This window comes from Brachyhypopomus gauderio, chromosome 16 (genome assembly GCF_052324685.1).
Source record: "Brachyhypopomus gauderio isolate BG-103 chromosome 16, BGAUD_0.2, whole genome shotgun sequence".
Classification (NCBI taxonomy): Eukaryota; Metazoa; Chordata; class Actinopteri; order Gymnotiformes; family Hypopomidae; genus Brachyhypopomus; species Brachyhypopomus gauderio.
In genome coordinates, this window is record NC_135226.1 from 16,800,287 (window position 1) to 16,826,475 (window position 26,189).

Below are 26,189 nucleotides of genomic sequence, written 5' to 3' on the forward strand. Positions count from 1 at the left end.
AGCAGAAACAAGCGATGGTCTGTAATGAATGCTCTGCTCTAGCCACTGTAGAGCCCACATTTGTTTTCCCTTGGAACTTTATACTTTATTACTGCTCTATCATGTCATTATACTAGACATTTACATTTATGGCATTTAGCAGACGCTCTTATCCAGAGCGACTTACAAAGTGCTTTGCATCTGATCACAGAATTCATCCTAAGTAAAAAAAAAAAAAAAAAAAAGTAAAATTCATTTATATAGGACTTTTCACAGGCACAAGCCACAAAGTGCTTTACAACGGAAAATAAAATAAAATAAAATAAAATAAATAAAAAACACAAAAACACACACTATAAACCAGAAATAAAATACAGTGCACAAGGTCAACGGCTGCAAATTCCACCACTAACTAAACGCCTGCGTAAAAAGGAAAGTCTTTAGCTGTTTTTTAAAAGTATCCACAGAGTCAGCTGACCTTAAATGTGGAGGAAGTGTGTTCCACAGTTTTGGAGCAACCACCTTAAATGCTCGGTCTCCACGAGTCTTTAGATGTGAGCATGGCACAGACAGTAAACTCAGGTTGTTTGACCTGAGTGATCGCGATGAAGTGTAGGGGTGGAGCAGGTCAGCGACATACACAGGAGCTGTGTTGTGTAGTGCTCTGTATGTTAAAGTTAAAATCTTGAACTGGATTCTGAATTCTACAGGAAGCCAGTGTAAGGATTTTAAAATGGGTGTTATGTGAGACCGTCTGCTTGACTTGGTCAGTAACCTCGCTGCAGCGTTTTGAATTATCTGTAAACGTCCACAAGCTGATACACTGAGAGATGAAAACAAGGCATTACAGTAGTCTATGCGAGATGAAAAAACGCATCTCTGGATCTGCTGTTGAAACCATAGATCTCAGTTTACTGATATTTCTCTAGTGGAAGAAACAGGATCTTGACAGCTGTTTAACATGAGAATCAAATGCTAAAGACTGATCGAAAATAACTCCCAGATTTCGGAGGCTAGAGTGGATAGCAGAGGAAAGAAGCCCAAGATTTTGCTTAATCGTTTGACTAAGACTTTCGGGAGCAATGCTCAATACCTCAGTCTTGTTGTCATTTAGCTGTAGGAAGTTATTTGAGGTCCATTCTCTGATTGATTGAAGACAATCTAATAGCCTAGACAAACTATGAACCTCACTTGGTTTAAAAGAGAAATAAAGCTTAATATCATCAGCAAATAAATGATAGGAAATATTAAAACTATTTAAAATCTGCCCCAAAGGTAACATGTACAAAGAAAACAACAAAGGCCCTAAAACTGAACCCTGTGGAACCCCACAGGTTAATGGGGTTGCCTCAGACCTGTAATCTCCCATCGTAACTGAGAAACTTCTCCCAGTGAGATAAGAAATAAACCAATCAAGTGCTGTTCCAGATATGCCCACCCAGTCACGTAACCTATTTATCAGTATTTCATGATCAATGGTATCAAACGCAGAACTGAGATCCAGCAGCACCAACACAGAGCAGTGAGACCCTCAGGAGAGCAGTCTCTGTAGAATGCCTCTTCTGAAACCCAGATTGTAAAGAGTCGTAGCAATTGTGATTTTCTAAAACTGTAATCAGTTGGATTGCCACCACCTTCTCTAAAATTTTGGATAAGAAAGGAAGCTTAGATATAGGCCTATAGGTCTTAAGCACAGCCGGGTCTAAATTTGATTTCTTTAAAAGAGGCTGAACAGTGGTGTGTTTAAAATAAGATGGAAAGCAACCTGTTAACAGTGAGGAATTTACAATGGCCAATATAGCAGTACGGATAGTACGGATAGGCCAGAATTCAAGATACCCTTGAGTCATTAGACATTATCTTTACAGAATAACATACCTGAATGCTTTTAAGGGTGTTATTAATCAATAAAAATTGACATAATATTTAGATGTTCTAAAATGTCTTTAAAAATGAATTTTGAGGGACAAAATAATATACATCCAGCTTACAAATGAACTACAAGCAATGAAGTGCATAATTGACAAAAAGAAAATAAAAATGTGTCCACATGAAAGGGGTTTAAGATTTGATGGCCTATATGTATTACACCTTCTTAATACTTTTACTTAATACATTTAAGCTTAGTATTTATTTCAAGCAATAAAGAGTAGGTAATGCTCTCAGGACCTAGGCAGGCAGTAATGAAAACAAGCTAATGATGCACAATGGCTTATTTTAAAGAAAATGAAAATAACTGGTCAAACTTTAATAATTGTATCAGCAAACCAATAAATATGTCATGATAAGTATAGGCTATTTATTCTATTGTCACTGCACTTATATTTCTTTATTTTGTTTCATACACTACATGCATTTGTGGTACATACAGCTCACCATGGTAAACAAAATACATTTTTGTTTTATAATAAAGCTGCCTGTATAATCATTTAAGAGAACATGGCACCATAATTCATACAGATGCAAGCATATCAGAAAATGACCACTTGAATTTTCCAGAATAGGTCTGCTGTGGTTCATGTTTGACATCATCTCAGAAATAATGTCATACATATTGAAAATAGGTAGCTTTCTTGTACCAGATCTGCATCATATTGTATTCACTCTGTATTCATAATATCTGAATTTCAGAAACTTTTGGGATTCACTTTTAGATCTCAGTTGCCCAGCAAACTCTAAATCTATTTTGTCAGTAGGTTTGTCAGCCTTACTTAGCAAGTCTACATGGTATAGCCAGAAATCATTCTAAATCACTTTATTTATATCATTATATCACTTTATAAACCTACTGCTAATAAATCATGATAGAAGATCATTGCCAGCATATTTCACATTATGAAACCCAGATAAAACAGTTACTTGTCTTGTTTATGTATCAAAATAAGAAAAACTGATTAGTGTCCCTGTGATGGAGACCAGCTCTTAAATTAGTGAAACCCAGTGTCACGGTGCACCAGTCCCAGCCTAAGAGGGACACGCCCATTCCTACCGACACACCCACTCCTTCTCAGTCACTGTCTATCATCCCCTCATTATTAAGTTATTACTTTGTCCTGTTGCTCATTTCTGTTCCATCTCCTCTGTCACTATTAAGACCCACAGGTCCTGCCATCTTTGATGCGCACAGCATGCTGAGTGGTCAAAGACATCAGTCCAAGTTCCACGGTCTCTAAGGCGACAGACAAGCTTTCGCCCCTCACTCCCTCATCACCGCCATTACATGCTGGAGTTCCTTTTTGACACAGTCTAGAAAAAAGGAATTCAAGGACAGGTCTCTTCTTAGACAGAGACACTGTTAAAGCAGAGGCAATGGATTAATCAAAATCTCATGTCATCTTTTACACCAATATCTTACACAGCAAAATATATCTCAAGATAAAAAAGATTATATGTCGTAGTAATGTAGAAATGAGTCCAGCTCTTCAAAATTAAAAAAAATACAGTATTATTATTTTAATCAAATTCATAACTGTCCCTGAAAATACAGCCCATCTTGAGCTATGACTTTTCTTGGAGATGTTATATCTGAGGGATGTTACATCGCAGATGTTACATTGGTTGTTCGTGGATACGTATAACTGAAATACAGAAATACAATGCACAAGAGTCAAGTGCTCACGAAGTCAGGTTCATTTCAAATGTCCAGTGTGCCCAAGAGGGACCTCCATAGTAACTATCCTGTATACAACCACTTTGGTGATTTCTGCTAATCCCTTCAAAGGCATAAAAGATGCCAGTAGTCCCTCTCCAGTGTATGCTCTACATTTTTACCTCTCTGCACTGATTTTATAGCGGAGGACAAAGTAGGTAAGAAGCCGCAGGGACACAAAGAAGATGCCCAGCACAATAAAGTCCAGATACAGCTCGGCATCTTCAACATCCAGTTCTTTCAGGATGGCATCGGACTTTTGGAAGTGACATGTCTCGTCTTTGCTACAGTGCAGGTCCTCACGGTCCAGCCCATAAATAGACAAGATGACTCCTTCAAAGCTATACCTGAAAACCACGGGACAGCTGCTTTACATGACCTGTCAGATGGTCAGTGAGGCATCAAAGGCATATTATTGCTCGAATTTTGCTATATCATTAATGGCACTCTTAGAATATCCAAAATTATAACTCATCTGCGCAATTCTAGTTCACATTTAAAACTCTGTAGTAAAGTGTGTCTACATACTGTACATTGTCCTCTACACACTGCCATGAATGTTACTAGTGTTTGTAATAAGTCAGTAATGTTTTAAGTAGATATATAATCTGTAGTAGGTAACGCCATTTATTACAAAGTGCTGTAGATATCACCACATCAGCCAGGTATCTTTAAAAAAACTTATTCCCGAATTAACTCCAATATTACCTGACATATGAAATGTATGACATCCACTGGAGATATTTTGGGATGGTGTCAAAGCTGACAAAAAACCCTGAAAATAGCAGCACAGGAATGGCAGTCACAGGACCAACAAATGTGGCAACCTAGGACAAAGAAATGTGACCTCAGAACATTATTCCAGTGCTTAATTCATAAAGTAAAAATGTACTTATGTTAAACAGTTCAAATTACTTGCAACGATGTGGATGCTGCACCAATCAGAAGTCCCAGAGACTGTGCCACCAGGGACGTAAGCATACCCAAGGCCAGGAAGAGAGTGAAACGAACTGCGTCTGACGGTTGAGAGGTCATCCAGTAGACAATGCTGCAATAGGCCACTGGGAATATGATCTGCAAGGCAGAATAGGTCGATCAAATAGTTACTGTTACTCTAGTCTCTCCTTCGTAGCTTCATCATGTGGTCTCTGTTAGCTTTGTCCTAGCCATGTGCCTCTGTTTTTGTCTCCACACTTACAGCACCCCTCACAACTGTTACTCATAATTTATTTGTCATTTGTTTGATTGGTGCCTCGGTCCCTTTCTGATTCCCAGATTTCTGGTCTGTCTGATTCTGTTATTGTTTGAAATATACATAATATCTGATTTGATGTGATCTTTAGAATCTGTAGAATAAAAAATATATATACTATTCAAATTATTTATAATTCAGGTAAAACAAAGTTTTACACATTTCTATAACTAGCACTCAAGTACAAATGAAATACACACTTCCTTTTTACTTCAAACTTGCATCTAATGAGTTAATTTAGGACTCAACTAAGACAAGGTAATTTAATACAGCAAAAATTAATGTTCATGTTGGGACCATTAGTGAATGTTAATTTCAGAGGTTAGCATTGCTACTGTGGAATGCAGCCTGCTTATATAGTGTAATTGCTGGATTTCAATAAACTGAAAGAACCCTGCTTTGAGGTGAGATGATAATTCCAGCTTCTACAAAGTTATCAATATCACAGCTTGATCATATCCTGTCTGTTTGGGCTTTATTTGTTAGTGACAAAATCTGATATTTATTCTCTCTCTCAATCATATATGGAACATCCCATTTTGGGACCACTGTTAGGACATCATAAGACATATCCATCATAAGGTATGATATATCTTAGATGTGTTACCTGAAATGGAATATCAGCCATAGTTTTTGCCAGGTAGTATGCCTTCAGACTGTACCAATAGTTCAAGTGTTCTCTCAAGAACACACCCATCTCAAGAGGAACTAGATTTGCAAAAAAAGTTAAGAGCACCTTTATTACATTTTTCTAAAGCCACAGAATATAAGATTACATTGAACTGAAATAGAATCGATTTATGCATTTTAAAATAAACCTTTACTATATTGCAGAGATGTGCTTTGCTTGTTTACACACCACATAGTGGTAATAACTGCCATAAGAGCCTGTGAAAACATTTATCTTACCACATGTCATGGATTGAAAAAAGTGTGTCAGATACATATGTAGTAATTTAGTACACTCACAGGTAAGTACTGTGGGCATTAGTGCCGCGAACATGAGGAAAAGCATAGAGAAGAAAAGGAAACCAGAGTTGCTAAGGACTTTCTTCGCCTCATTGCCAATGTCCAGATATAGAAGCCCTATCAGAATCCCGATTCCAATGTGAGAGGTTATACGCAGGTGGGTCAGCACCTAGTCAGAAAAGGATATGATTATTATCAAATATTTTACATTTACAGCATTTTGGCAGATGCCCTTATCCAGAGCGACTTACATTATTATCTCATTTTTATACAAGTGAGCAATTGAGGGTTAAGGGCCTTGCTCAGGGGCACCTCAGTCATGGCCTCAGGTCTGGGAATTCAAACCCACGACCCTCCGGTCACAAGACCAGTTCCCTAACCACCAGGCCATGACATTTATTTTAATTCTCTCGCTATTTCAATGCATATTTGTTGACAACAAAACTATGCAAAATATATTAAAAGATAAAACATCTGGAAACCTGAAACAACTTTATCAGTAGTAATTTTCATTCGATTACCTTGCTCAGGCTCAAGCTGCCCACCTTCGTACCAGCAGCTAATTAGTGCTCAGTATGCTGTTAAGGTACTATTATTAAGAAATGTAATTTATATGCTAAGCTTAACAATTCAGTCAGACTGCCACACACTGTGGACCTCTTCATGCTTAAAGTGTGGCCAAAATGACAGGGGGTATCACAATGTTGTACTGAGTGGGAAAATAAAACCCTTACTTGTTGTGCACTTATATAGTACAGTAAAATATGTAACTTTCCTTTGTAAAGTAGTGGTTTGTTTAACACTGACACAATAAATAATTTTATTATTATACATTTAAAAAATATATATTTATTTTGTTCCCCTTCTAACTTAATCTTCGAAAATGCATCAGCTCATCTGTGGGAATTTCATCCACATTTTCAGATGCATAACTCTATTTGTCCAGTAGGTGGCAGTGTGACTTACTGAATCCCTCATGATGCTTAGGAACGTTCTCTTGAAGAGGATACAAAACTGTGTCAGACAGCTGGCCGAGAAACTGTGGCAGCCCTCGGTGGAAGATGAGTCCTAGAGTAAACAAATGCCCTTGTTACAATGCCATTCAGCAGCTAAACCTCAGATGACATCTGTACTGTCCTGTGCTTCTAATAATACCTCTATTCACATCCACATTTTACAGTGTTTCACAACAGAAATTGAATTCAAAAGAGCAAGCCTATGGGAAATACTGTCCTAGAAAATAACAGAAGATATGGTCACATCAATGTATTTCAAAACAGACAGCACTGTCAGTGAATTATGGTATAGAGGAAAGAAAATAACAGAAGATATGGTCACACCAATGTATTTCAAAACAGACAGCACTGTCAGTGAATTATGGTATAGAGGAAAGGCACTTTTGTATATTTTTGTCTTTAGAGCTCTATAATGGAACAAATAAAAATATATAATATGAAGACTACAGTTTGAACTTTGTTCTTGTTCTGCTGTGAGTCCTGTTTTGTTGCTTTGGAATTTCTTTCCATGATTATCGTGCCAGAGTAGAAGCCATACAAATGACAAGAATGTAAGATAAAGCTTATGAATCAAGATCACTGTGGTGTTAAATTCTGTAGTGCTTGTAGAAACCCTGTACCTCATCAGATGGTCTACGCCACATGAACGGGTTCAGAATTCCATTCCCATTTATTTCAGTTTTGCTGTCTTTATCACAGTTCCTGTCCTGAACAGCCTTCACCAGCTGAGCCATGTGGTCGCCATATTCTCCAGAGGCTACCTCCATAACTGGGTATAAATGGATAATTCACACATTTGCAGTCAGCTCAAACACTGATAGATGCATGAGAAAAGACAAACACCATTCACACCATTCGTAAGCGTGTACAGGCTTACTAAGTTAAATCTCTCTTGATTAGAGAGTCATCCATCTGAGGAACTACTAAGATGTAGATTGACAGATGTATGATCATCTGGTGATACACGTTAGTTTTGGGCTTTTTTAAATAGTGATATTCTTACTGAAGTCCGCAGGGTTATGATATGTAGGGCAGTTGAGTCCACGTTCCCTAAGATAAGGGATAAGGTTAGATACTGCCCCCCGGTAGATGCACTGGCCCTGGCTCAGGACATACAGCTGTAAAACCAGGAAAGAGCTTTAGTCAAATTAATCAGTATCAGTGTTTTACATACAATGCATCAGTACTTTACATACAGGAACATTCTAATGAATATTTAAAGCTCTGATTGACCTGAACTGAACCATCATCCTTCTGATGATTAATGATTTTTCTTACTTTGTCAAAGAGCTCAAAGACCTTGGCGCTGGGCTGGTGGATGGTGCAGATAACTGTCCGGCCACCCTGAGCCAAAGCTTTCATCAGTGAAACCACTTGGAAACAGGAGGAGCTGTCCAGTCCGCTGCATTGGGATGGCAGAACACAGCCTCATTCCTATCAGCTCAGTGGGCCTAACAGAAGACATCCTCTGAACCTGCCTATTTCTGTTCCACTGGAATAAAATGAAATGATGGTACAGGTGTAGGCTAGTTCTGAAGGATTTCATTAAGATATCAGTAGGATTCATATACCCTTAAATCACAGCCTTAATAGACCTTCTCAGAGAGAGAAAAAAAGCTAAATATACTAAACTTAATATTTCTACAAAGGAAAATCTAAATTTAAATCAATTAAAACATATGCTCCTTGGCCACAAAGAAGTAAAAGTTTATATTGCTTGCATTTTTACAAATTAAATATAGTAATCAGTACTGGGGACACAAAAGGCACCGAATTGTAGGAATGACCCACAAGCAAACAACACGAGACAAGAGATGAGGAATACATACTGCCCAAAAAATGAAATAAAAAGGCATTGGAGAAAATTCTATCCTTTCGCTATACATATAGATCTTTATGAGTTATGATCATTTGTATTGGTTCAGGCCTGTATGATTCTGCATGTGTGCAAATGTTTTCCTCTGTATACATACACACATACTTTCATCTGCAGGCTGCATGGTTAAAATGGCTAACTGCAGGGAAAGGGCAGCACTGTTTTACTGCCAAGGGATGATCTCTTGAGAGGATACAATCAGACAGCCATAAAGTGGAGAAGGGAACCGATTTCCTAATTGGCTGTTCAGAGACCTATCTCCCTATGTAGTTACCAAAGCCTTGATCCAAACGGAAGCAGCCTAGTGTATTAAAACATAATTCAATTGTGTCTCTCAACACAAGGACATGATACAATCTGGACTGTATTCCATTCCCCTATATTCCTTTTTCCATTGCCTATATTTGGCTTAAGAAGTACAATCTATGCTGCCTCTTGAGTGATTTCTGATCATCCTTATGTCATAAGAGGACATGAATCCATGTGTGTGTGCATGTGTGTGTGCGGGCATGAGTAAATATGCATGCGTATGTCTGTGTGTGTGCCTCTGGCCCAACCTTGTGGGTTCATCAAAAAACATGACAGGTGGATTGTTGACGAGCTCCAAGGCGATGGCGAGACGCTTCCTCTGCCCACCGGAGAGGTTCGTTGTGCGTGTACTGGCACAGTCCAACAAGCCGAGTGCAGTCAGGATCTCCTTGACCTACAGTGACACACCCCCGTTCTGATGATTAGGTCTAGCATGACAGAGGCGCGAGTCTGATAATAAAGAATCGGACTCTTCAATTTGTTTCATTTGCAAACCATGTATCATGTCTGTTTTCCATGTACTGTGACTTTTCCTTCCTACTGAGTACACCTTCGCTTTAGAATAAACTGCATTACCCAGGGGACATTGCATGATGCTCATCCGTTCCAATTCTCTCTACAAATCTACTTACTATAAGTGTAAATCTTTATTTTTTAATTATTTTATTCCCATAGCAAATCATAGCTTATGTTTTTTTGCCTTCCCATAAAAGCCTGTGCATATTCCATTTTACCCTTTTAAAATGGACACACCTTATTATTTTGGAAACTTTTTCAAAATATTTTCAAAAGTATTTTCATACCACAAGTCAGACCAAGAGGTATTGTTCTGGCAAATTATGTTAATAAGTGATGAAATCAATTAAATTAACATGAAGTAGATTTAACTAACTGGCTTACAAGTTTAATACATTTCTGTGTCAGCAGTATGACATGTAAAGTTTGTAGGAAACAAATTTAGCATCAAAATGTTATTTATTATTTAGCATCAAAATGTTTTGTATGGTGCTTTGAAGTGTAATAATTACTAAAAATATGCAGGTCAAGTACTCTTGACAAGTATGTAGGGTGCAACCTTCCTTGTGTCCTTGACATTAGCTATTATGTTTTATTGATCTAATTACACAACATTTTGACATTCCAGGATCAACTTGGGTAATGGTGAATAATTCCAAGAAACCTCGATATTGGCTATAGTAACTGTTGTATCTGAAAGAGGGCAAAACGGAAGCATGACTAAAATGGTCCTGGTTACCATAGTGAACACCTAGAGACAGAGGACTCTGCCACGAATCAAAGCTGCTTTGTGACGTGTTGTGTTGTGAAAAGCGCTATACAAATAAATTTGAATTGAATTGAATTGAACTTATTTAACCTGCAAGTTTGCTCCACGAACATTTAAATAACAAAATCATTAAATGTTGAATAATTACATTTTCAGTGGCAAAGAGACACTTCAGCTTTTCGTTCTTACATAACTCACAAGAAACTAATGATGTAATGCAAGAACAGCCGATCGCTCCTGTTTTGTGTGAGGAGGCAATGTGTGTAGAGTTTCACACGGCTCTCCCTTACCATCGCCCGCCTGCCTTCCACCTTCTCCTGGAGTTTGAGATTAGCTGACACCTGAGGAGGCAGAGGGGGGAGATTTCAATTGTGTTCACCAAGCATTAACAGGTGAAATCAAAACTAAGAGAGGCATTTTCATGTTCTTATTGACGAAACCATATAATGTACTATAAACTGTACTAAAGAGCTGAGTCACTCATGTGATGCTGGGTGAAGTAGCTCCCTATTATATAGCCTCACTAGGATTTCAAAAGAAGTGTTTTTTTTGGTACTGTAAAAACATGAGAACATATCTTAAATCTTAAGCAGTGTTCAGTGGACATGAGAGGGTTGTTTTTGGTTTTTATTTCCTTTTGCCATGGAGGTGGGGCTTGCTGACAGAACATATCAAATATGTCAGCAAAACACAATAAAACTGATTAATGGATTTGATGAAGAAATTTAAACAAATGTAATGTACAAATCTAAGTGCGTAGGTAAGGGACAATATGCATATTCTGTGTATAATATGTCTATGTTCTGTTTGATCTTGTCAGTTATTTATGTATTTTTTTTCAATTCTGAATGTTTTACAGAACATATTAAGATACATGACAACTCCATTCAAATAAAAGCAGTAACTGTCTTCAAATCACAGAGGGTTAAGGCTAAAACATACTTGCTGTTAACTACGCGTACGCGTACGCATCATGGCTGCTTCGCGTATCCTGCGTCGGTTTGGCGCGTAGGTCTTGCACGTCCTCCAAAAGTTAACGCGACGCGTACGCGAGGTGCAATACACACAAAACCGCTAGGGGCAGTGTAGCCGCTAACCAGCATCAAAATGGACACAACGATATCTAACGACACAAATTCGCCATTCTCACCACGTCTTTGATTTAACGGCCTTACATACCACCTACGAAGGGATCGCTGTCGTCGTTTTTTCTGCCGTGACCGTAAAATTACCCAAAGGCTAATCTCCTCGAGTGTTGCCATGTTTGCATCGTTAAAATACCGAAGCCCTTTCTACGTTCTGCCCTCTAGTGCAGTGGTTCTCAAACTTTTTAGACAAAGTACCACCAACTGTCAAACGAAAAACCTCCACGTACCACCTACTACCCCCCCCCCCCAAAAAAAAGAAAAAGCTGTTTGGCAAGTTTAAGTTGTTGACGGGGGGGGGGGCGGGGTGGCGAATGTAAATTGTTACCGGGAGGATGTAAAATGGACACGAATTAAGTATTATATCACGATGGTTGGCGCCAGAGCGAACTACTAACTCATTGAATCATAGATGCGGATCAGAGGTAAATAAACTAGATTTTTTTTTGTCGACGTGAGAAATCGGATGTGTGGCGTGTGAAGACGGTCAAATGCGTGTGTCTCACGCATTTGGCAACCTTGCTCATTACACACATATGTTATAATGTCAGGGTTGTCAACTCTCACGCATTGAGCGTGAGACACACGCCATCCACCGGCAATATAACACTGAATCTGTGTCCATTTTACGTTCGGCACCCCCCCCCCCGCTCAACAACTTTCGTTCGCCCCCCCCCCCCCCCCCCCCGCTCAACAAAATACACTCGCCACCGGCTCCAGGTTAAAATCTCACTCCAAGCGAACGTCAAAAGTTGGCAACCCTGTAATGTAGTTCTCCTGTAGTTCGTGTTGGTAGTGGTTGGTTTACAGCACAAAAAGTCTTCGTGCGACATGCCCTCATACTCATATCGCACGTAAACGAGCAAGTTGGCTAAATCTGCGACATCTATGGATTCATCTAACTGCAGTGAGAAGCATTTACTCATTTTAATTCTCTCGGTCAATGTTTGTCTGACGTTGTCCACCATTTCATCAATTCTGCGAGTGACCGTGTCGTTTGAAAGATGAACCAGGTCGAACTGTTTAGCGACATTTTCTCCGCACATAATACGAGTAATCCCTTTTAGTTTCTGAATTTCAGGACTTGTCATAATTCTGTTTTAATAAAAAAAAATGTGTTGTGTAAAAAAAAAAAAAAAACCTCAAAGCATCTTTTATTTTCCGAGTTCATCTGGCGTACCACCGCGGGGTGCTCTGCGTACCACCAGTGGTACGCGTACCACAGTTTGAGAACCACTGCTCTAGTGGATGCCTCCAGTTTCACGCGTTGCACATAGGCTAGTATGTTCTCAGTAACGTTCACAACGCAGCCGGTTGTGTACGCGAACGCATGGGCAAACAGCAAGTATGTTCCAGCCTTTAGCTGTAGTGCACGACTGCAGATCACAGACCAGAGTATCACTAGCTCATTACCATCATGGCCTCCTGCACTGTTAGGTGGGGGAGAAGCACATCATCCTGCATAATATAGCAGGACACTTTCCTGAAGGAGCGCCGGTCTCTGGGGCGTCCATTTATCGAAATGTCTCCTTTCATTCCTGTTTCCCTGAAAAGAAAAAACCAAACCACACTTATTTGAAGAGGTGTGTGAATTTTAAGGTAAACGAATGAATGTGCTTGAGGTCTCTTTGTTGTGGTTCTCAATATGAGAAACTCAATATGAGAATCCTAGGGACTCAATTTGTATACTTAATTCCTATTATCGAATAACACCACATTATGTTTCTGTCTTGTATTGTATTATATATTGTATTATTTATTGTGGATATGTTTGTCCCAAATAACTTTACAGTGATTTTCTTACATGAAAAAACATGAAATACATGAAAAAACAGACATATGAGAAATTACATATGAGAAATAAATTAATTAATATATCATTGCAAAGTGAATTATATTATATTCATAGTTACTGCCTTAAATACATATAGCTATTGAGGATACATCCTTTGCATAAATCACAATATAGATATTGTATATAGGCAGTGAACATGTTTTTGAGTGAATGGATTCACTTGGTTGTGGTCACCTGTATCCTGCCAGAATATTCATAAGTGTAGACTTCCCAGCTCCTGAGGGACCCATTATGGCTACCAGGTCTCCACTGCTAAAGTTCCCAGAGATCCCTTTCAGCAAGGTCTTGTAACCTAAACCAGAATGGAACCGGGGCAAAAGGGGTCCTGTGAGAAACCTACACTAGTGGTCATAGCAGACAGCTGGGCTCTCTCCCAAAATCACACATCACATACAAATCTATCCCTTTACCTCCTCCTCCTCACATAAAAAGTGCTTTGTGACAGTAGTGAAAGTTATACAACTTTTAGTTTTTCTGGAATTTTGCGCATGACTGCCAGATAAATCTCATTGTGACCTGCACAATACTGCAACCCCCCCCCCCACTCCCCCTCCCACCCCAAAAGCTTGTGCCTTTTTCTGTAGTATCTATCCCCTTTCTTTTGACCAACACAATGCATCCTTGACCGAATTAAGCCCAGGCTTATTGCGATGAGTGCATTTGTAAGGCCCTTTGTGTGGTGTGCACCTTTTCAGTGATTTTGCCATTGCTCAGTCTGCACAGTAAGACATGTATTTTTTGTTTGTGAGGGATGCTTCTAATCCAGAGTCCAGATTTTGTATCATGTTTAGATCATAATCATGCAGATTTCCTGAAATAGTAGCAGAACTGAGAGAAATAACCTAAAGTAACCTTTTATTTATCTAATGGGCCAGACTGAGATGCTAATTCATTTGATTGCAGTGGCTGGCAGCATAATTGGATTTTGCAGCCCCAATCCATCAGAGCGATACACAAATACCTCTGACCTTCCCTGTCCTTTTTGAGTGCAGGGCCCAGGGGTTCCTCTCCAAAAGAACACATGCACAGACACAGCCTGGCCCACTCACACAAGACAGCTATACAGAACAGAATCCCACACCTGGGATACCTGGGAAATGTAGGCAGCTTGGCTCATTCGTTCTATGCACACTCAATGACACACTGACACTGTTTATATAATGCAGCCAGATCCATATTGAGGTTAATAATAATGAATTTCATCAATTACATTATAGTAATATGTTGATCATCATGTGTAAATTTAATTTTACTAAAGTATTAATTACAGAGAGAGAGAGCATTAATATTCAGAGAGAGTCAGAGAGAGAGAGATACACAGAGAGAGAGAAATGTCATGTCATGGAAAAGCAGTATGAGTAGCCATTTTAAAACCAGCACAGAATAAAATAAAATTGAATGGTAGAGTAGAACACCTTTAGCTTCTCAGAGAGCAACACTAAATATCTTCTCGGGTGAAGTGGTCAAAGACAGCAAACGGAAACGCACCAAAAACCTCCAAACTCTGGCCTCCAAGCATCCGTGATGGAGAGGGACCGATGGCATAATCTAAACCCTCCGTCCCGAAATGCTGGTCCTCTGATGACTGTGTCTGCGATTAGCAGGTATGTGCTTGATGAGTAGCTGGTTATACACTGCCCATTTGATGTGTCTTTCCACCAATCCTACCTCTTCGTTTACCTGCCAATGTATAGAATGCTCTGCGCGTCATGGTATCTCTGTGCTTTTCACATGCAGATGCAAATGTCAAAATATTACTTTCTCTTCCTGATATTCAAATGCTTTTGCCACATTTTTATTATTACAATGCAGCAATACTAACTGATTATTAGATCCTGTTAAATCCAGGAAGCAATTTAAAAACTCCCTAAACCTCCAGCAGAACTCAACAGCAATAGCCACATACAGTTACCTAGCAACAGAAAAGTCTCCCTCTGCAGCCCAGTATCTCCATTGAACTACTCTCAACTCCCAAAGTGCAATCTCATCCTGTCAGAGCCCCGCCCCCAAGCTGTGATCCAGGGTTACTGGAGTTTGTTGACCAATCATAACCAACTGTGCCGTGTGTGCGGATCAGGGCCACTGTCACAGTTGTCCAGATCTCACTTTCCACTAAGTATGGATTACAAAGATTTGTTGGACAACTCAAGACCCCACATTCAGTTTTAGTCAGGGATGCGCAGTGAGTGAAAGGAAAACATATTTTTTGAAGGCAAAAAAGACAGATGTATTAAATTAATAACGTATTATGGCATTAAAATAATGCAGGGACCTGCCTGTTTGTACGATAATTCATGTATGCCAAATAATGTTTCTATAAGAACTGCAAGTGAGCATCTTGGTACTAATAACACATGCTCACAGTTGTAATACATTGGGGGTCCTGTTTCTTAGTCATCATATTGGCAAAGGCTTTATTTGTCATGACCTCTAACGTGTAAATCTACTCCAGGCACACAGTGCAACAGGATCAGTCATCTCCTCCATAAGCATCCATTGTGACTACATACTAACTGGTACTATTCCTTGGCATTTTCCTTGTCTACGTGATGCCATTAACTGCCGGTCCCCTCCCCTATCTGTTCTGCTATATGCTGAACACATCTGACAGTTACGATAGTGAAATGCATTAATGATGATAGGCTAAACTGTGCATTAGAGAGATATCCATACATAGGTGGAATCTGTACTCCTATGCTTGTCATGATCTGGTATTCCTATCAAAAACAGCCTTTCGTACCTGTAAAGCATTAGCTAACATGGACATTCAGCACTGGAGGCCCAGCACATGGCATAAACAACAGAAGCCAAGAGATGACATAATGAGACAAGTGCAAAGCAAATGCGTCATGGCTGTCTTTTTAGTCTGAAGCTCCACCTGATATCTGTGTTTTCCTTGGGAATGAAAATTACCTCTAAACTCTCAATGAAATATTTTGAGAGCAATTATAAAATTTGATAATATTTTAAGTTTACTGTCCTTAAAATCACTTACACCCAAGGAGCTACTGATGAAAATGGTACAAGATAATGTGAAAGGATGAAGAGATGCAGAAGAAGAAATCATTTAAAGGATGAGCCAAGAAACATCTGCACAACAAGCTGCATTACTGTGTCTACCAAGCAAGTGCTTCATTAATTAAAAAATTAGAATGAATATTAATAATACAAAACCTACAAAACTTGCTAAACTCACATGTAAATTTATAAGTGCACATATTAGCACTTTTTCGAAAGTGCACACAGGGATTTTTATTGTTTAAAGAAATGTTTTACTGTCAACTTCCTCATTCACATGAAAGCATACATCACGGTGTGTCAATCACCCAGCAGGAGAGATACACCCACTCACTGATTCCCTCATTCACACACACCTGCCCCATTCCCAGACACCCTAGAATTAGTAATTACACACACCGGGTGTGCCTTCTCATATTCGCTGTTACAAAAGACCACAGGTACCTGCTGTCTGTGCTGCACATTGCCAATCATCCTGGATCTTAGAGTTGTTGCCAGTTCCTGCTCTCAAACCCCCTTCTTGCTGTGCTTACTAAACGTTAAGGTCAGCTTTTTTATAATTCACTTACCCTTGCCTCTCGCTCCCTCAATACTGCCACCTTCACGAATATACTCACAGCCTTAAAGGTGGGTAACTATAACCCACCTGTTTTCATGAATAGTTGTGACAGCCACCTTCTAGTCTAGTCATCTTCTTAACAGTTTTTCACTTTTGTTGACTACATTTTTTTGGTAGTGATCTAATCACTATCCAACTGTGATGAAGATCTAGCAATAATGATGATGTAAAAACCCTAGCTCACTATTTCACATTTACTTCTTAAATTTGCCTAGAAAGTGCCCTAAAAGTGTTTTAAAATGGTCTGTGACTGTATTTTTTCTAATGTTATGCTTTTTTTGGTGAGTGTATATCCAAAGCAACGTTTCTATTAGTGGTCACTTTCTAATAAAACAAAGCAATGATTCAATATGATGAGCCTCTGTAAATGTACTGTGGCAGGATATCAATGGTTTTGGCTTCTAATGGAACTTTTTGTGCTACCTGTTTGGCTATATGACTCATGACAATACTTTTGCTCTTAAAACCTTTTCCACACCTATAAATGCTATGATCTGTGGTCATTTTAGTAATCTAAAATAATAAGAGGGTGACATGTATCTGCACATATTGCATATTTAGAAGACACTTAAACAATAATCTTTGGAGCTCTTGAAACAAAAAGGTAGCATTGCAAATAATATACCAATGCTTTTGTAAAATCACCATAAGTATGTTATCATCATAAAGCATGTTAGAGTATCGTGCAATATGGTTTTAAGACATCTTTTTAAGACAAAAACCTTCTAAAACCATTTCAAAACTAGTCCATTCCAGGTTACCTTTCTTTCTCCACCATGGTCCCTCACGGACACAGTATGACAGCTCTCTGAATTCAATGTTGACCACGGGTCTGCGAGGCAGGTACGAGAGATGCTGAGCTTCGGCTAGGGGGCTCCCCACTTTTTTCAAGGGCGTATGTAACAGAGGCATTTGCTGGCTCCCAGCGTGACTGGCCACTACATCGTCAATGGACACACATACCGCCCTGGGGTCCAGCATGAGATCGGGGGGTCCGTTGGTGTTCTGAGACAGGATGAGAGGTGAGCACATGTAAATTCACTGCGACAATTAGCAGGAAGGCTGTTTTATTACTCTGTGGACCTGCACGTTGTATAGACCACCCAAGTCATCTAGTAATTCTACTGTGGATCTCTTAACAGTTTTAACCAACCTTGGTGCAAAGTCTTCTAACATTAGAGGCTATGACCATACTAGGTTTCATAAACAAATGTATTTTGATCAAATACTCTATTACAATAAATATCTTATTATACAAACATTAATAGTACAGGTGAAATGAATACTAATACTCTTTTCTCTATAGTGAAAAGTTTACTCAAACTATAAAAAATATTAATATAAATCTCTAATGAACAATGTTCTGCTTTTTTAAACAGTTTTTCAACTCTAAAATGATCACAATTCATGAGCAGTTGGCATCGGAAACGTTGCACAGACTACTTCATAATAAGCACTACGAAATTGATATAATAAGCACTAAGAAGTTGATATAATTAGACCAATACTGAAAACTGGTTTAGATTCTAGTGACCTAAACAAAATTATTTCAAATTTAACAGTGATTTCCAGAATACCTGAGAAGGCAATTGCAGCCCAATTACAAACGTACATTGATAACAATAATCTTTTGAACAATTTCAGTCTGGCTTTTGTTCCAAACACAGTAATGAAACAACAGCCTTTGATAAAATTCAGTATTCAGTACAGTATTACACTATACAGTATTACCTCTACTGAACTACCCATCTCAGACTGATCGATTCATTAGTATTAGACTCTATGGCACTCTATATCAGCAGTTTGCTTCCTATCTTGCAAACAGAACAATTTGTACACATCCAGAATTATCAGTCAGAAAGTTTCCCATTTCTTGTTCCACAGGGTTCAATCTTAGAGCCACTATTACTCATCATTTATCTTCTCATTCTCAGCAATATGTTTCAGCACTACACATGCTTTAAATCTACTGACCTTGTTATGCCTTTGCTAATTCAATTGCAGTAGCTTCCTGTGTCATAGTGGATTAATTATTTTAAAATATTAATAACATGTAAAACTCTTCAGAACTTTCCCCCTGACTATCTCATTGATCTCACAACCCACAATCCCTCCTGCTCTTTGCAGACTTGGGGCTGTTTGAGCCTAGTATTCATTTGGGCTAATAATCCATTCCATCTGCATAATGCTCTTCTTTAAAATTTGTTGCACTGGGGAATAAGTATCAAGGGAATCTCTTAGCTGCAAAGAGCTGTACAGTTGGGCAGAGGGGTTACCATCGGACAAGGTTTATTTTGAGCATACAGATAGCACATGCGGAGCGACGAAATACAGGTAGTTATAAAATTAAATCAGCTTATGTTTTACAAATTAATATCAAAAGTCTATACGTGAAAATGTTGCCATGTCAAATAATGAAGCAATGATCTGAACTTTTTATAAGCACACTGTATATGTGCCTGCAGTGGATATGTTTCAAAAGACAATATATATAATATACTAAGACATAATTTTACAGACTAATTTTTACAAAAAAACATGGGGACAGAAATGCATTGTATAAGGAGATTTAAAACCATTTGAGCTTCGTTCAGTGTCAAGAGAGGAAACTCTGGTTCACTTGAGCATCATAAAGCCGTGCTGTCAGGCATGAACTTGTAGAGCCCAGAGTGCCATCCCTAGAATAAAACAAAAATAGAAATAGCAGTGTTTTTCCTTACCATTATGATAGAGTTGGCAACGGTAGTATTGTTGACTGAGAAGGCAGTCATAAGACATGCCATTCCTTGTGTGTGTGATTGAGTAAAATAATCCTATGTAGCTCGCCACTTCCAAGACAGCGCGTGCATCTGCTTGATCCCTATAGTGGCGTCTTCTAGTTGCAATTACTCCATAACCTGCTCGCGACGGGTCCGCGCCGTTTACACGCGAACAGTTTGTGTTTATATCTTGACGTCACTGACATTACCGCCAGCCGCCGGCGTTTTGATGAACATGACCATTAGAGCTTACCGGCAAAAAGACACCTGGGGATAAGGCTTTAGACTATGTTGCTGAACACAGTTTGACATTTGAAACGTAACACACCTGTGCACTGATTTAAACTGCTAGATGGTGCGAGATTTCAACGCGAATTTTTAAACTTAATTATTTTGACAATGTGAAATTATTGGAATACGTGTACGAGCAAATCTGCACAGATGCATAGGTATTAAGTATTTAATGTTGTTAGATATTTAACCTGTACCATGCTAGCGATTTGCAATTTGCATCTTCTAAAGGTATTAAGGAGAGTAATATATCTCTCGTTTGTCAACCACTCATTTGTCCAACAGTGGGGTTTAATAACGGATAACCAAACATACACCAGAATACTTGCTCCCCCTTGTGGATTTTTGTCCCTGGATATAATCGAGTAATAACTTACCTACTCCCCTCTTCCCCCAAATGATTTCTCTCACACTCTCTCTCCTTCTCTCAATTTAGGTGAGGATGAGGTTAAAACGCTTCCTCACCAGCTCTGAGGCCTTCAGAGGGCGCTTATGGGAAGCGGCTGGTCGCACGGGCTTGTGTGTTCATATCTTGCTATATTTATGTTTTGCTAACAAAGCCCCCTACATGTTAAATTATCCAGGAGTTTGAATTGCAGTAACTTGCAGACATGAGTACTGAGACGCATTGTCACGGGCGAGTAATGATGCAGTAGACGAGTATCCATTAACATGCAGGTTTTATTAGCTGAACGTATAGCGCGCATGTAGCGCTCAGCAAACATACATAAGCGGACTCAACATTGAATGAGCTCACAAAGACGAGATATATGCTAGACACATAACAAGCCCCGCGTGTGACACATTAAGATGACGAGACGAGTGAACGCATAAATACACACACGACCACATACACAGGAACTACATATAAGGAGACAAACAGACAAAGCATGCACAAGCCCGAAGGGAGGGGGCTGCAACATGAGGTGATGCAGTTATTGATAAAGTGTGCAGGGATGAATGGAGCGCCAGAAGGGATAATTATAAGCTCAAAATATTAAAATAAAAAAAATGAATGCATGTAATCAGCTTTACAGGCCATCATCTCTAGAGCAAAAGAAAAAAAATGCAAGAACTGATTGAGCTGCTAAAACACTGCAGCCATTGTTATACAGACCTCTTTCCACATTCCTGGCCTCACTACACACCAGCCTTTTCTTTATACAGTGAAACATTATGACCTTAACAGCTAACTTCTTTTCCCACTTTTTCTGTGGTATTTCAGATCACTGAGCTAGTTTCCTGCCTAGAATATATTGCTGATATTTATTGATATATAAATACATAAAGCAGGTTTTTTTGTGCAGAAGTGTATCAGTATTGCTGTGGTCTCCTCCTACACACCACACCTTTCCATCTGAGTTGTAATATTGTATAAATGGGCACCCCAGCTAGGGTAGCCTAAAAAATGAGGTTGAAATTGCTCATAATGTAATAAAGTGATATTGAAATGCATCACCGATCAACATATTTGCTTTGTGCAAAAACATGTATATTATGTATTTTTGCAAGCTGAATCCAAATATATTTTCAGAATTGAATTTCTCCACCAATACAATTTTTTGTTCCAGTATCCTTATGCCAGCAGTACCAGGATCTGCTCTATGCTGCTCCCTATGGCTTATCATTGTATTTTTTCATTACATATTGTTTTCTGCTATTTATTTTAATAATTCTGGCCTTTTATATTTGTTTTCTTCTCTTTATGTTATGTCTATAAATTATCTAAAGCACTCCGAGTTGCATGTATGAAAGGTGTTCTACAAATAAAGATTATTATAATTATTATTCAGGTGGGACACTGATGATACAGGGATGAAATCAAGACTTACTGCCGAGTGCCTTGTGGGTAATTACTTGTGTGGGTCTTCACATTATCTGAATTCCAACACATCAACAAGAAAAAACCTGTTGGGTTCTGAGGCTGGGACAGAGGATCAAAGATTCATTCAGTATAAAATATTTTGTGCTCTCATTTACCATACTCCTATATTACATATAACAACACACCATACACACAAAGAGAACTGAAAGCGTTGAAAGAATCACTACAAACGGATGCAAAAACTTTATTTAAACCCTTTTCTGAAGAACAGCCACATATTATTAAAAAATGCTTATAATTGGCCTGGTCAAATGTCTCCATACCTTATTTACTGTAGGTTTTCAGAGTTGGTTTTAAAACTTGTTTGTTTTAAACAAGAGAATCCAGGACTAAAAGTCCAGCAAAACATGTTATTTGTATGCATTGTTTATTTTCCTTTGTCCTTTAAAGCCATAGAAATAGCACAATTTACAACACACTAATAAGGCCCACACCAAAATTGTCTGAGGCTGGGCAAGAATTTAAAGCAAAAATAAGGAGACCTTGTATGCAGAAAGTAAAAAAAAATACTATTTACTGTAGCTGTAGGGTATACTAACTGAATATAAAAGAAAAAAGTATGCATATGTTTAAACAGTATTCAATGTTCACCATTTTAGGCTATTAAACCTCTGTGAGGAATAACGCAAAACCGCCTCATTTTATCATCAAAAGAATGTCAAATTGAGATTTATTGAAACTGAATCTTTATATATAAAAAATGGATGCAAAACATGAAATTGGACCTATGTATAAACATAAAGCACAAATAACATGAAGATCTCATCACAACAGATGACAAACTTCTGAAATATACATGCTTGAATAACCTGCTTTATTCCTTCAGCCTCAGTGTGTTGACATCCCAACCGTGCAGGTAGGTCCACATTCCAGACTACTTAGTTTTCTTCGCCGTTGCCAGTGTATCATGAAGTTTTGATACACATTTTTCATACTGGTCCATCACTAATGTACCATTTTCATCAAAAAATGCCCCCACAGACTTCGTGAACTCTGTCTCCCTGAAACGCTTGGTTTTCCCATCTGTAAAGGAGACTTTCAGGGTGTATTGGTCATCAAACCTACAGAAAACATTTCAGTAATTTAGTAGATATCTGAAAATGAACAGAAAATGTATTAGCAAACATTTAACTGACAAAAGTAAAATGGAAAAGAAGCTGCACCTTTTAAGACTGGAAGAAAGCTGCCACATGTGGTCTGGGTCCATGCCAGCTGGGTCTTTTTGAACAGCCACAAGAAATATGTTTTTCTCTTTGTAGGAGGTATACAAGGTTAGGATGCCCATCATTATAAAATATGTATGATTTTATTAAGGAAAGAACAATGAAACCTCAGATCTGAGATATATACATATTAGTTATATATTATATATTAGTTTCAGTTGTTTGATCTTGAGTTTTAAAACTCTCCATCAGTTGTAAAACTCCACCCATCACCCCAGCCAAATTTCAGAGTAAATTAAATACATAATGTGTAAATGTATAGCAACCTACAAAAGTCTAAATGATTAATGTTCAAACTTTCATGTTAGCTTCAGCTTTGGTTTGGAATTTTAGACATTTTCCATCAAGATGACCATCACAAACCCTTTTTTTTTACCCTTTGTATATTTAACTTTTTTAATTTAACTTATCATTTAGGAATATACAGACCATTTTAGAACAGAGTTTGAGCTTTAAAGCATTCACCTTCAACAAAAATATTCATTTTTTGGCAAGACCGCTTACTCTTAAGCTTTAAAGGATATGAAATAACACAACATGCCAGAACTGGTTTGGACTCTGGAAAGGGGTGTAGGTAGTCCCATATTAAAGCTACTATAGCAAAAAGGCAGGAGATTGTGCAAATGAAGAGACGTCCATCCACGAGGTTGAAGTTTTCAACATAACCATACTTCTCAATGAGAACCTGTCATAAGGGGGATATGTTGGTAAATAAAGGAATAATGTAGTGTAATCCCAAAATGTCATAACGTTACCCTTTCTCTTTGACCCACCTTCTTGGCTGCATCATCAAGAGAATTCTTCACAGCCGCACCATCCCATTTGTCAATCTTCACAGGTTTTTCATCAATCCTCCACTAAAGATACAAAATGTGACCACACATTTATCAACATTCATCTCCCCGCCATTCCCCTTTGAAATTCAGCACCTAGCTTTAACAAGAAACGACACAGGCACGCACAACAGCCATTTTGCACAGTTGACAAGATTCTTGGTTTTCATTATAGCAGTGCTATGCAGCAAGGAATAATGCTGAATATATGAAGAACACAAACATTGCTTTTTAGATATTGGATAAAAAGGGGATTTTGGCTTGCAGTTAACTGTAAAAATGTAATTATTGGTGTACGTTTCAGACAACCCATTAATTTGAGAGAATTTTTTTCTCGACTAAAGACCAAATTATATAATTATATTGCTTCAAATTCACCAACATTTATTGTGCTTCTTTAATTTTGCTGGAAATAGATTTTTTAGATACTGCTAGTTAGTTTAGTAAACTCATTAGTTATATCACACCCTTGGACCGCAAGCAGAACCCTTTTCATATATGCAATGTTATGAAATTATTCTTTATGCAAAATTATTCGTCGTGCCATATGGTTTGTCTGGAGGTTGCTAGATAGCCAACCACCTGAAACTAGGCCTACTTCAAACCGGTTTTCGCTTTTAGAATACATTTGCCAACAACTCGGACTCTTGCCGAATAACTTGAGATATGAACATTGATTATCCGTATCCAAAACAGCTTGTTGGTGAGCTAAATATCTTGAAACCGAGGACAGCAACGAACATTTGACCTGCACGTCCATTCATGCGGCAACTTGGTAGTCCATTTGGCGCAAATAACGGTATGTTGTGTGTGCGCTTCGACATTTCAACTGTAAATTAACGTTAAGCTTCGATACTGCATGTCCACATATATGCAAGTATATAACTTAATTATGCAGTTGACCAAATGGCTACAGTTATAGTCATACACACAGTTGACTGATTTCTAAAAGCGCACCGATTTCACGTTTCCGTTTTAACAACCCAGCTAACTAGCAGTTAGCAAGCTTGCTCTGTCACAGTGACCAAACGAGATGATGGATAATTTTATCTGAAGGGACAATACTCGGCTGTTCTGCAAGTACAACGTCGACACAAACGTCCGTTGTGCCAAATGGAAAATGCAATAATTAAATCTTACTTTTTCCAGTAGACTGTTCTTGCCGTTCTTGGCAGCCATCTTGTCTTCCTGGTCCCTTGCTGTGACCTGGCTCACTCTGATTGGCTATTCTGTATAATAAGCGTCCAATCAAATGACCCTGCTTTGACTTTAGGTGCCTAAACTCCGTCCCTTATTTTTAAGGTTCTCAGAAATATTCGATAATTATTGAATAATGAATCCAACAATGTTAATACTATATCAAAATTCACCTTCAGCATTTTTTAATGTTTGCGCTCTATGTATGTGCTTGCGGCTGGAACATCTTAAGGCTACTAGCTCCCTACGTATGATTTCGTGAGACTGAAATGTTTTCAAGTTTGAAATAGGCTGTAGGTTCCGAGCATCTGCTAATCTTACTACATTGAATGCGAGGATATTGATAGACAGCAATCAAGCAAAAATAAGTAGCCGTAAAGGCGCAGGAGGCCTTTGGCATAAATCACAATAAGATGCCAGATTCTGCTTTAGATTTGCTTGGATGTTGGTTAACATCTACTAGTCTATGGTCAATTAATTAGTCAAGTCACTGAAAATTACGTATGATAAATGTATAAGATCAAGAACTGAATATCAGTTGTATGTCTTCTCATTTTAAAAGTACTAACACGAGGGGTGTAACAGCAAATTCTGGGCCCTGTACACTCTCAATGTCAGTGGGCCCCTATTCGCTGAATACATCTTTCTTGTGTAGGTACAAGACCAATATTATAAACTTAATGGCCTTATGTGATTATTAAAATAATCTCACCCCTTCCTTAATGCATGTGTAATAATAAAAATGAGCACTCTGACCAGCAAGGAAAATTTTTTCTTTATCTTTTATTCACTCTGAATAAATGAATAAATGGTCAAAGTCTCACTTGATTTTCTTCCAGAGTCTGTTTCTTTGATCGTAACATCAACAAAACAGAATAAAGAATAAATGAAAATATCAATGTGAAATTTATATATATATATATCAGTTATATATATATATGGTAGAAAGAAATTTAAACTTCAACTGAACTGGATTGCTACTTAATAGCCTTGAACTACCGTTAGTCATAAATCAGCCATATTAATTTG

General features: G+C 38.3%; 2 protein-coding genes across 3 annotated transcripts; both read right to left on the reverse strand.

Moving 5' to 3' along the window:
• Window positions 1-319: 319 nt before the first annotated feature.
• abcg1 (ATP-binding cassette, sub-family G (WHITE), member 1) lies at window positions 320-20,496 on the reverse strand. Of its 2 annotated transcripts, none has more exons than XM_076977131.1 (15): window positions 20,400-20,496; window positions 17,734-17,977; window positions 13,510-13,627; window positions 12,894-13,026; window positions 10,626-10,676; window positions 9,299-9,444; window positions 8,144-8,267; window positions 7,869-7,983; window positions 7,486-7,634; window positions 6,816-6,917; window positions 5,850-6,018; window positions 5,488-5,588; window positions 4,544-4,702; window positions 4,337-4,455; window positions 320-3,975 (listed from the first exon to the last, which is right to left on the reverse strand). In XM_076977131.1, the coding sequence occupies exons 2-15, from the start codon at window positions 17,951-17,953 to the stop codon at window positions 3,747-3,749; spliced, it is 1,935 nt and encodes a 644-aa protein (XP_076833246.1). In that variant the 5' UTR covers window positions 17,954-17,977; window positions 20,400-20,496; the 3' UTR covers window positions 320-3,746. The 2 variants fall into 2 exon arrangements, with proteins under 2 accessions (XP_076833246.1, XP_076833245.1); XM_076977130.1 differs by lacking the exon at window positions 20,400-20,496 and adding an exon at window positions 19,693-19,973.
• A 1,579-nt stretch (window positions 20,497-22,075) lies between these two features.
• On the reverse strand, window positions 22,076-25,236 carry spcs2 (signal peptidase complex subunit 2). Its single transcript, XM_076976991.1, has 5 exons — window positions 25,104-25,236; window positions 23,904-23,987; window positions 23,651-23,815; window positions 23,071-23,201; window positions 22,076-22,968 (listed from the first exon to the last, which is right to left on the reverse strand). Exons 1-5 carry the CDS (start codon window positions 25,140-25,142, stop codon window positions 22,782-22,784), a joined length of 606 nt encoding a protein of 201 aa, XP_076833106.1. The 5' UTR covers window positions 25,143-25,236; the 3' UTR covers window positions 22,076-22,781.
• Between the last annotated feature and the right edge of the window lie 953 nt (window positions 25,237-26,189).

Excerpts from the sequence above, each read along its gene's own strand:
- abcg1 (XM_076977130.1), bottom strand. The coding sequence starts at position 19,755 with ATGGCATGTCTTATGACTGCCTTCTCAGTCAACAATACTACCGTTGCC. Across the intron at positions 13,628-17,733 it reads ACCATGGTGGAGAAAGAAAG|GTTACAAGACCTTGCTGAAA; the intron begins GTAACCTGGAAT and ends ATTCTGGTTTAG. Across the intron at positions 4,703-5,487 it reads TGGCTGATATTCCATTTCAG|ATCATATTCCCAGTGGCCTA; the intron begins GTAACACATCTA and ends TCTGCCTTGCAG.
- spcs2 (XM_076976991.1), bottom strand. The coding sequence starts at position 25,142 with ATGGCTGCCAAGAACGGCAAGAACAGTCTACTGGAAAAA. Across the intron at positions 23,988-25,103 it reads AGAACAGTCTACTGGAAAAA|TGGAGGATTGATGAAAAACC; the intron begins GTAAGATTTAAT and ends TTGTATCTTTAG. Across the intron at positions 23,202-23,650 it reads CATGTTGTGTTATTTCATAT|TTTATAATGATGGGCATCCT; the intron begins CCTTTAAAGCTT and ends AATCATACATAT.